General features: G+C 35.3%; 1 protein-coding gene across 2 annotated transcripts; it reads left to right on the top strand.

Moving 5' to 3' along the window:
• The first annotated feature begins 15 nt into the window (after positions 1-15).
• On the top strand, positions 16-9,439 carry cops2 (COP9 signalosome subunit 2). 2 transcript variants are annotated; one of them, XM_067436342.1, is made up of 14 exons: positions 16-152; positions 671-784; positions 866-943; positions 1,713-1,838; positions 2,773-2,823; positions 3,111-3,200; positions 3,382-3,459; positions 3,550-3,724; positions 4,263-4,441; positions 4,774-4,826; positions 4,938-5,035; positions 5,145-5,227; positions 6,275-6,333; positions 8,426-9,439. In XM_067436342.1, exons 1-14 carry the CDS (start codon positions 99-101, stop codon positions 8,568-8,570), a joined length of 1,383 nt encoding a protein of 460 aa, XP_067292443.1. In that variant the 5' UTR covers positions 16-98; the 3' UTR covers positions 8,571-9,439. The 2 variants fall into 2 exon arrangements, with proteins under 2 accessions (XP_067292443.1, XP_067292444.1); XM_067436343.1 differs by lacking the exon at positions 2,773-2,823 and having other exon boundaries at positions 17-152.
• Positions 9,440-10,046: the final 607 nt, after the last annotated feature.

Genomic DNA, 10,046 nt, shown 5'->3' with positions numbered 1-10,046 from the left:
AACACTCGGAAGGAATCGGAGCTGCGCGCGCACGCGATGTGATGTCATAACGCGTTGCCGGGGTGCATTGTGGGTAAGAGTCTCTCTCTCCGGTCAAAATGTCTGACATGGAAGATGATTTCATGTGCGATGATGAAGAGGATTATGACTTGGTAAGGCTGTCTAAAATAAACTCAACTGTAAATGCATGCAATCCGATGCTAAGCAAACGTAGCGACATCAATACATTTTGTTTAGCGTGTTTATACGGACTTAATTTCACAATGGAGTTGTTTAGCAGGTGGCTAGTTTGCTAACACTGCAAAGATGTAGTCAACAAATATGACAACCTTCTTTAAGTTGTTCCTTTTGAAGTTGTGTAAGAAATGCGATGTATTTATAAACCCAAATCCTGACGGTGAAGCTCTTATGTTCTCTATTGGTAACTTTAATGTGAAGTTGTCTAAATTATAGCTGCTAGTTATGAAACTGTATGATATCTGATTTCAGTTTGATGTTAAATAGATTATTGCGTGTACAAGATGTAACGTTACAGTTGTATATAATCTTAACACAGTTATTATACAGTTGTCATAATCATGCACCATTAAGCTGTACGATATCCTTCAAGATGTTTCTTCAGGCGAAGACTTGTTAAATTGCTCACACCATTTGTTTGTGTTCCCTTCAGGAATACTCTGAGGACAGCAACTCTGAACCAAATGTTGATTTGGAGAATCAGTACTACAACTCCAAAGCCCTCAAAGAAGATGATCCTAAGGCAGCTCTGAGCAGCTTTCAGAAGGTTGGGCACCTTCAGTGTCTCTGAATCCGTCCTGTAACTTCGCCCTGTAATGTGTAATAATCACTATTTTCTGTTTTGCAGGTGCTGGAACTGGAGGGTGAGAAAGGAGAATGGGGCTTCAAAGCATTGAAACAGATGATTAAGATCAACTTCAAACTGGTGTGTAAAAATAGTTGCAGATTATTGTTGTATAATAATAGATTAAATAATATTTATTTAAATTATATAATTCTGATTCCAACCCTCTACTCACACCGTGGCAATAGAATGGCCATTGGCTAGTACGCTTTTTAGTTTACGTGGTTCTGCCAAAATCAGCTTATCTTTGTAAAATGGCACAGCTTGAACCTATACTCTTAACATCAGTTAATCAAGCATCATATTATGATATTATGATAATCAAGTACTATTTAATAATAGAGCTTTAGTAATTTTTTAGAAATAAAACTTGGTAATATATAAATATATATTTTAGATTTTAGGACTGGTGGTGGTGCTTAAGATATTGTTGGTCTTTTAGTGTTTAGCTCATTGTAATTATTATTATTAAAAAATAACTAAAAGACTACTAATAACAATATACAACACACTAAGGATTGATGAGCTGCTGGGTTCATGAATATGAATGACATTGTCTTCTAACACACACACACAGTCACACACACTTGCAAATAAAATCTGAGAATGTATTCGCCAAAGACTAATGATAGATATTAAGTCGCACATGCAAGTGATTTACTGGTATTTTAGAGGGTTGGATTCTGATTCTGATTTAGATTTTAAGTAATATTTATAAATAATTTTCTTATTTTCTGTATTGTCTAACTTTTGTTTATTTTTTATAGCAAATTACATGTAAAATAATACAATCAAAATGAATAATGCACTATAAAAATGGATTATTTGAATTATTTTTTTCTTTTTACAGACAAATTTTCCTGAAATGATGAACCGGTACAAACAGCTTTTGACATATATTAGGAGTGCTGTCACCAGAAATTACTCTGAGAAATCCATCAACTCTATTCTAGATTATATCTCAACCTCCAAACAGGTATTTAATACGTTTTAAACCACTTTGTTCAGTTGTATATATTAGGGGTGTCACAATATAGCGGTATTGACGTATCAAAACATGAAATAATGATATTGTGTTAATAAAAGAGAGAGTTCACCCAAAAATGAAAACTATCCCATAATTTACTCCCCCTCAAGTCATCCTAGGTCTATATGACTCTCTTCTATCACCCAAAGGCAGAGTTATATTAAAACAAATATCCTGGCTCTTTCCAGCTTTATAATGGCAGTGAATGGCGGACTTGATTTTGATGTCCAGAGAAGTGCATCCATCCATCATAAAAGTAATCCATACGACTCCCGGGGGCTTAATATAGGCCTTCTGAAGCAAAGAGATGCGTTTGTGTAAGAAAAATATACATTTTTATAACTTTATGAACTTTAATTACTGGCTTCTGGTAATGGCTATACGTGAGTCTAGTTCTGACGGAAGAGTAACCTCTGACCTTACGCATGACGTATTGACGAAAGCGCAGAGGATAGAGCAAAACAAAATCACCAGTCACGAATTAGAGGTCTAAAACGAGAAATGTCTGAAGATTTGGATATAAGAGATTACTCTTTTGGCATAAGTCGAATTGTGTAAACCCATTGATTTGCTCCAGATGGCCTTTATTAGCCCCCCGGAGCCGTGTGGAGCACTTTTATGTTGGATGGATGCAATTTCTTGGACTTCAAAATCTGGACCGCAATTCACTCCCATTATAAAGCTTAGAAGAAGAGCCAGGATATTATACAAAGTCCAAAGGCTTCTTGAACTATGCATTTTAATTTGGGTATAACATTTCTAGGATTTGGGTTCCTAATGGGGACGCAAGTTAACAGGTTAAGGTATTAGTTGTGTTTAAAGCTTATTTATAATACTGTTGAACTTGACAGTATTTTCTCTCTCTCTCTCTCCTATTTCTTAGGCAGTGTCAAAGAAGCCAGAGAAAGCCAGAGTCTCAGTTGTTGTAACTGTTGTATGTAATAGTGTGATTCATTGGCTAAAAATAGAAAGCAAAACACAAAGATGAATTTGACTGATAACATTATTTTTCAAGGTTTCTATAAATAAATATCGCACTAAATCGTTACTGTGAATTCTTTTGGCCACGATAAACCGTGGTGTGAAACATCTGATATTGTGACAGCCCTAAAATATATATATATACACACACACTATATAAAAGATAATATATACTATATATATAAAGATCATTGTTATTAAAGATAATGAAGTAATATTTGTCTCTTCACTTGTTTCCAGATGGACTTGCTACAAGAGTTTTATGAGACCACACTGGAAGCTTTAAAAGATGCCAAAAATGACAGACTTTGGTTTAAAACTAACACCAAGGTTTGTTCTGTTGCAGTGCATTGTTTTTAAATCTGTTTTATATTATAGATGTTCACTACAATACTATGATGATAATCCTGTTAATGCAATGCCCGTTAAGGTTCAGTGAACTCCAGAAAGGATGTTTATTTATATTCCAGTAATTCAAGAATATTGCTAACTTCTGCTCTGTTTCATGTAGTTGGGAAAGTTGTACCTGGAAAGAGAAGAGTTTGGAAAGCTCCAGAAAATCCTCAGGCAACTGCACCAGTCATGTCAGGTAGAGTGAATGATCAGTGTCGCATCAGTAAGAAAACCTGCTTCAGATGTCTTGTGCTCGGTTCTGAAACTGATTGATGTTCTTAATTAGACGGATGACGGAGAGGACGACTTGAAGAAGGGCACTCAGCTGCTGGAGATCTATGCTTTGGAGATCCAGATGTATACGGCACAGAAAAACAACAAGAAACTGAAAGCCCTCTATGAGCAGTCGTTACACATTAAATCAGCTATACCACACCCTCTCATCATGGGAGTCATTAGAGGTATTTTACACACTTTAAATCTATTTTAATACCAAAAATGTAGTTGTGAAGAAGATGCATTTGTTGGGGTTTTGTGTATAGTTAGTTTTGTTTTGTTTGTTTTTTATTTATTTTATTTTGTACAATTGAAAAGTTGTTTTGTTTTGCTTTTGTTTGTTTTGTGTATAATAAAATTGTTTGGTTTTGTTTTACTGTTTTTGTTGTGTGTGTACAATTGGAAATGTTTGTTTGTTTTTGTTTTATGTATAATAAGAATGTTTGCTTAGCTTTGTTTTTTGTGTATAAGTGTTTGTTTTAGGTTTTATTTTGTTAGTTTTTCTGTACAATTGGAAAGTTTTTGTTTGTTTTGGTTTTGGGTACAGATGGAAAGGTTTTTTGTGTATAATAAGTGTTTATTTGGTTTCTTTTGTGTATCATTGGACAATATGTACAGTATTATTCGTACAATTTGAAACCAATTTGGTTTGGCTTTTTGTTTTGTATATAACTAATAAAGTACTAATCTTTGTATTTTTTTATTTGTGACCTGTTCCTTTAGAATGTGGCGGTAAAATGCACCTGAGGGAGGGTGAGTTCGAGAAGGCGCATACAGACTTTTTCGAGGCGTTCAAAAACTATGATGAGTCTGGAAGCCCCAGACGAACCACTTGTCTGAAGTACCTGGTCTTGGCCAACATGCTGATGAAGTCTGGAATCAACCCATTTGATTCTCAAGAGGTAAATGATGGTAGTTACGCCAGGCCCACATGGAATCTAAGACCATCAGAAAGTTCAGCAGAACCGTCAATTACACAATTGTACACATTATTTACCATTGCATGTTCATATGTTACATATTTGGGTGAATTTGCTTTCATTGACCAATAAGCATGTTGTACTCTGTTTCATGTCAGCGTTATGTCAACTTAAAAAGCAAGTTATTTTCTCCTAGAATCAGTGCAGAAAAGTATAACACTGCAGATTCTGTCTGAGCCTGGTTATAAGAATGTAAAATCTTGTGGTCTATAATATAACTAAAACTGATTCTTTCTTTGTGGCTCTGTGACTAGGCAAAACCTTACAAAAATGATCCAGAAATCCTAGCAATGACAAACCTAGTAAGGTACGTGTGCACAATACCACATTTTTTCCTTCATCCAGTCCTGTTCTATTTGAACTCAATTTAGATTTTTTTAATTTCTGTGTATATTAATTACTTATAATTTATTTCTAGTTCCTACCAGAACAATGACATCACAGAATTTGAGAAAATCCTAAAGACGAATCACAGCAACATAATGGACGACCCCTTCATCAGAGAACATATTGAGGGTCAGTTTGGGTGGCTTTGGCTTCCTTGTACATATTCTACTTATTTCATAAATCTCATACATCACATGTGGAGTCTATAAGTACATATTAATTTTGCTTTTCCCTTCAGAATTGTTACGGAACATAAGAACGCAAGTGCTCATCAAATTGATTAAGCCTTACACTAGGATACACATACCATTTATTTCAAAGGTAAATCTTTTTTATACTATATTTATCATAGTATGCTATATTATATTACATTGTGCAGTATTATATTACATCATGCAGTATTATATTATGTTATGCAATATTACACCGATCAGGCATAACATTATGACCGGTGAAGTGAATAACACTGATTATCTCTTCATCATGGTACCTGTTAGTGGGTGGGATATATGTAAAAATGGGCAAGCGTAAGGATTTGAGCGAGTTTGAAAGGGCTGAATTGGGATGGTTAGATGATTAGAGCATCTCCAAAACTGCAGCCCTTGTGGGGTGTTCCCAATCTGCTGTGGTCAGTATCTGTCAAAAGTGGTCCAATGAAGGAGCAGTGGAGAACCGGCGACTGGGTCATGGGCGGCCAAGGCTCATTGATGCACGTGAGGAGCCAAGGTTGGCCTGTGTGGTCCGATCAAACAGACGAGCTACTGTAGCTCAAATTGCTCAAGAAATAAATCCTGATTCTGATAGAAAGGTGTCAGAATACACAGTGCGTCGCAGTTTGTTGCGTATGGGGCTGCATAGCCGCAGACCAGTCAGGTTGTCCAAGATGCTGACCCCTGTCCACTACAGAAAGTGCCAACAGTGGCCACGGGAGCATCAGAACTGGACCACGGAGCAATGGAAGAAGGTGGCCTGGTCTGATGAATCACGTTTTCTGTTACATCACGTGGATGGCCGGGTGTGTGTGCGTCTCTTACCTGGGGAACACATGGCACCAGATGCACTATTGGAAGAAAGCAAGCTGGCAGAGGCAGTGTGATGCTTTGGGCACCTGATTGGTCATAATGTTATGCCTGGTCTGTGTATATTATATTAAACACTATTATATTATATTATGCTGTATTTTATTATGCAATTTTATATGCTGTATTATAAAAAATATTGCATAATATAGTATAATATTATGCAATGTTATTGTAATATATCATAATATATAATATTGCATAATTTAATATTATGTTATTTATTATATTATACTATGCAATTTTATTAATTGTATAATGCTTACAACATGTCCCTGTTTTGCTTTAGGAATTGAATATTGATGTTTCAGATGTGGAAAGCTTGCTTGTGCAGTGTATTTTAGACAAGTAAGTTTAACCCAGTTTTTAAATATAGATTTTTATATATTTTTAAATATAAAAATTTGTTTGCAAAAAGTGTCTCTACACACACACACACACACACACACACACACACACACACACACACACACACACACACACACACACACACACACACACACACACACACACACACACACACACACAGTACAGGCCAAAAGTTTGGACACGTTACAATTTGTAATGTTTTTGAAAGAAGTTTATTCTGCTCATCAAGCCTGCATTTATTTGATCAAAAATGCAGATTTTTTAAAATGTTTTTTTGGTTTTCAATTTGCTAACTTGGTTTTCAATTTATTATACTTTAAATGGCCATTTATTTCTGTGATTTAAAGCTGAATTTTCAGTATCCTTCCTCCTTCAGTGTCACATGATCCTTCAGAAATCATTCTAATATTCTGATTTATTATGAGTGTTGGAAACAGTTCTGCTGCCTAATATATTTGATGAATAAAAGGTTCAAAAGAACTGCATTTATTCAAAATAAAAACATATTTTCACTATCACTTTTTATCATTTGTATTACTATAAATTTTTATCAATTTAACACATCCTTGCTGAATAAAATTATTGATTTATTTTTTTTAAAAGAAAGAAAAAAATGACTGACCCCAAATTACTGACCAGTAGTGTGTTTTGTTGTTACAAAAGATTTCTATTTTTAAAACATTTGCGTCTTTTTTTAAAGCAGCACTTGGCTACTTTTGCTCTCGGGGTCTCCCTACAGTTGGGGAAAAAATAATGTCCTCAACTACTGTCGTAAGCTCTGTCATCCTACAACAGGGGATGCCATCGCGCGTGCATTTGTTGACATGTATGTCTATTTAATGGTCGCGGGTGCGGGGTGGGTTGTAAAAATATATACAGTGGTGCGGGGCGGGCCAAATAACTTCATAAAAGCGTCCCCGCGGGTTGGTGCAGCACTAACAGTTCCCCTGAACACTGAGGAGTTCACATGCAGGTGTTCTTCTGGCGTCGCGTGTGAAATGTCTTCATCCCAGGTAGTCAGTGGCATATGTTTCAGCATGTCATATGAATATAATTTCATGGGTTTTATTTTTTTCAAACGCCAAATAATCATGATGCTCACGTTTACAAGCCAGCGGCATTATAGTAGTCTATTGGTTACCGTTTTACAGAATCTATATGATACTTCAGTTCAATGTTTGAGTGGTAGGTAATCACCATAACAAGCAGGACAGCATCGGTCGGGCACGCCTCCTTCAGCTCACGCCAACGAGCAAACGCTGGTCCAATGTTGATCCTCGTCCTGCCTTTAATCCCATCACTTTTTCGTTTCCTCTTATTGCTTTCATCCAACAAAACCTTTTCTTTCTTATTTGTCTGTGCTGCTTCGGACATGACTATATTATCCGACGAACAAAGTTGGGCTCGCACGTCCGAATTTAAGGAAGTGTGGGTGTTGGTGGAAGTGATGTATATGCCGTAAAGCAGTCGAATTTTGTAGTTCTTTTTTTTTCTCGGGTTACTACCCGAAACCCGAAGTTTAAAAGTACGATTAAAAACGATACAGACCCCATCAGGCTATGGCAGACGTGTCATTCAACCTACTGTAAGTCGACGTATCATCACAAGAGTCTTGAAATATATTATGAAGGTTGAAAAGTTACCTAGTGCTTCTTTAAATTCATAAATTTTGTAAACTTTTTTTAAATCAAAGAATTATAAAAAAGTATCACAGGTTATGACAAAATATTAAGCAGCAGAACTGTTTCCAACACTCATAATGAATCCTCATATTAGAATGATTTCTGAAGGATCATGATCACTGAAGACTGGAGGAACCATCCTGAAAATTCAGCTTTGATCACAGAAATAAATGATCATTTAAAGTATAATAAATTGAAAACCAATTATTTTAAATGGTAATAATATATCACAGTATTACATTTTTTTCAGTATTTTCTTGTAATAAATAATTGGCTTGATGAGCAGAAGAAACTTCTTTCAAAAATATTACAAATAGTAATTTGTCCAAACTTTTGGTGTGTGTGTGTATAATATATATATTTTTTTATATCTGATGTCTGTTTTTCAGCACAATCAACGGTAGAATTGACCAGGTCAATCAGCTGTTGGAGCTCGATCACCAGAAAAGAGGCGGAGCCCGATACACTGCTCTGGACAGATGGAACAATCAGCTGAACTCTCTCAACCAGGCCATTGTGAGCAAACTGGCTTGATTTGACACTGGTGATTCTGGAGAACAAATTCACCCATCAGGCAGCCGGTTGATTCGAGGCTGTCAGTGACATTAACTACTTTCAAGCCCTTTACTCCCCCGATCACAGATTGAAATGAAGGGGGAAGCGTAATTTGGCTAGTTTGTATTTTTACAGCTGTAATCACTTAAGTCAGTTTTAAATGTCATTAAAGGGATAGTTCACCCAAAAATGAAGTGTTGCCATCATTTACTCACCCTCATGTTCCAAACCTGTAAGAGTTTATTTCTTCTGCTGAGCACAAAAGAAGATTGACGGCACCTATTGGAAGTCAATGGGACCCATCAACTGTCCAACATTCTTCAACAAAAAAAAAAATCATCTTTTGTGTTCAAGAGAGCAAAGAAACTCTTACAGGTTTGGAACAACATGAGGTTGAGTAAATGATGACAACATTTTGGGTGAACTATCCCTTTAACAAAACAAGTTCCCACAGGATGTCTGCTGTACTGATTTGTTAGGTCTCTAATATTAATATGTTTGCACCATCTGGAAAAAAAAATGTTACTTTAATAACACTGGCACTTGGCAGACATTTAAAAGGCATATGTTTGTTTAAAATGGAACGCGTGAAGATGTGCTGTGTGAAATTGAGTCATTTATCTGTTGAACTGTCTCTTGTTAGAGTCAGCATGTTTTACTTGGTTTGCATAAGGTTCAGTTGAGTTTTATGCAGTTGCACCGCAGCACATGCGTATTGAAAGTGCAGTCATTGCTAGAATTCCTCACCAAACTTTACAGATCTGTTGAAACTTTAATGCTGTCTGAGCTTTTCTGTTTCACTTTTCAACAACAAAAATAAAGAATGCATTTGTTGCTTCAGCGGAAAATGTGTCTTAATGGTTTATGATTTTATGTGTGGTGAAAGGCAATGAAATGTGTCTCAAGAACTCAGAAAACAACATTATACAGCGTTCACATACAGACAATATTTCACCTGATTACAAAATAAAAACCTAATAGCTGAATGTACAGATACATTTTTTTTTTAATCGGATCACAGAAATACATGGCTAAAAGTTCCTCATTAATTGCAATGGGGTTTCACGCTTGTATGTTTAGGCACTTAACAATAAAACGTATTATAAACAATGTGTTACGCAAACAATATATAATATGAATATACATTAAATAATTATACACACAAATGATACATGTGTACATAATCTATACAGTATTATAAAGGAAATATTTAATTACAACGGGATTTCACTTACATATGCAAGTTTAGGAACTTTCCAATAATTGTATCTATTTAATATAATAATAATAATACATTTTATTTATAACACTTTTCATTCCGAAAAATCTCAAAGTGCAACATTGGAAAAAGGGAAAACTAACAAAAATGAATAAAAAGTAAAAAATAAAATAACAATCAACACATAAAAGTCTTCAGTTCTGCTTTAAACAGAAATATAATATAAATATTACTCG

Source organism: Pseudorasbora parva, chromosome 25 (assembly GCF_024679245.1).
Source record: "Pseudorasbora parva isolate DD20220531a chromosome 25, ASM2467924v1, whole genome shotgun sequence".
NCBI lineage: Eukaryota > Metazoa > Chordata > Actinopteri > Cypriniformes > Gobionidae > Pseudorasbora > Pseudorasbora parva.
The sequence above is the reverse complement of the archived record's forward strand: the minus strand, read 5'-3'. Positions and strand labels throughout refer to the sequence as shown.

Bases quoted from the DNA above. Each gene is read 5' to 3' on its own strand.
- cops2 (XM_067436342.1), top strand. From the start codon at position 99: ATGTCTGACATGGAAGATGATTTCATGTGCGATGATGAAGAGGATTAT. The intron at 1,839-2,772 runs GTATTTAATACG...CCTATTTCTTAG, and splicing joins ATATCTCAACCTCCAAACAG to GCAGTGTCAAAGAAGCCAGA. The intron at 3,460-3,549 runs GTAGAGTGAATG...GTTCTTAATTAG, and splicing joins AACTGCACCAGTCATGTCAG to ACGGATGACGGAGAGGACGA.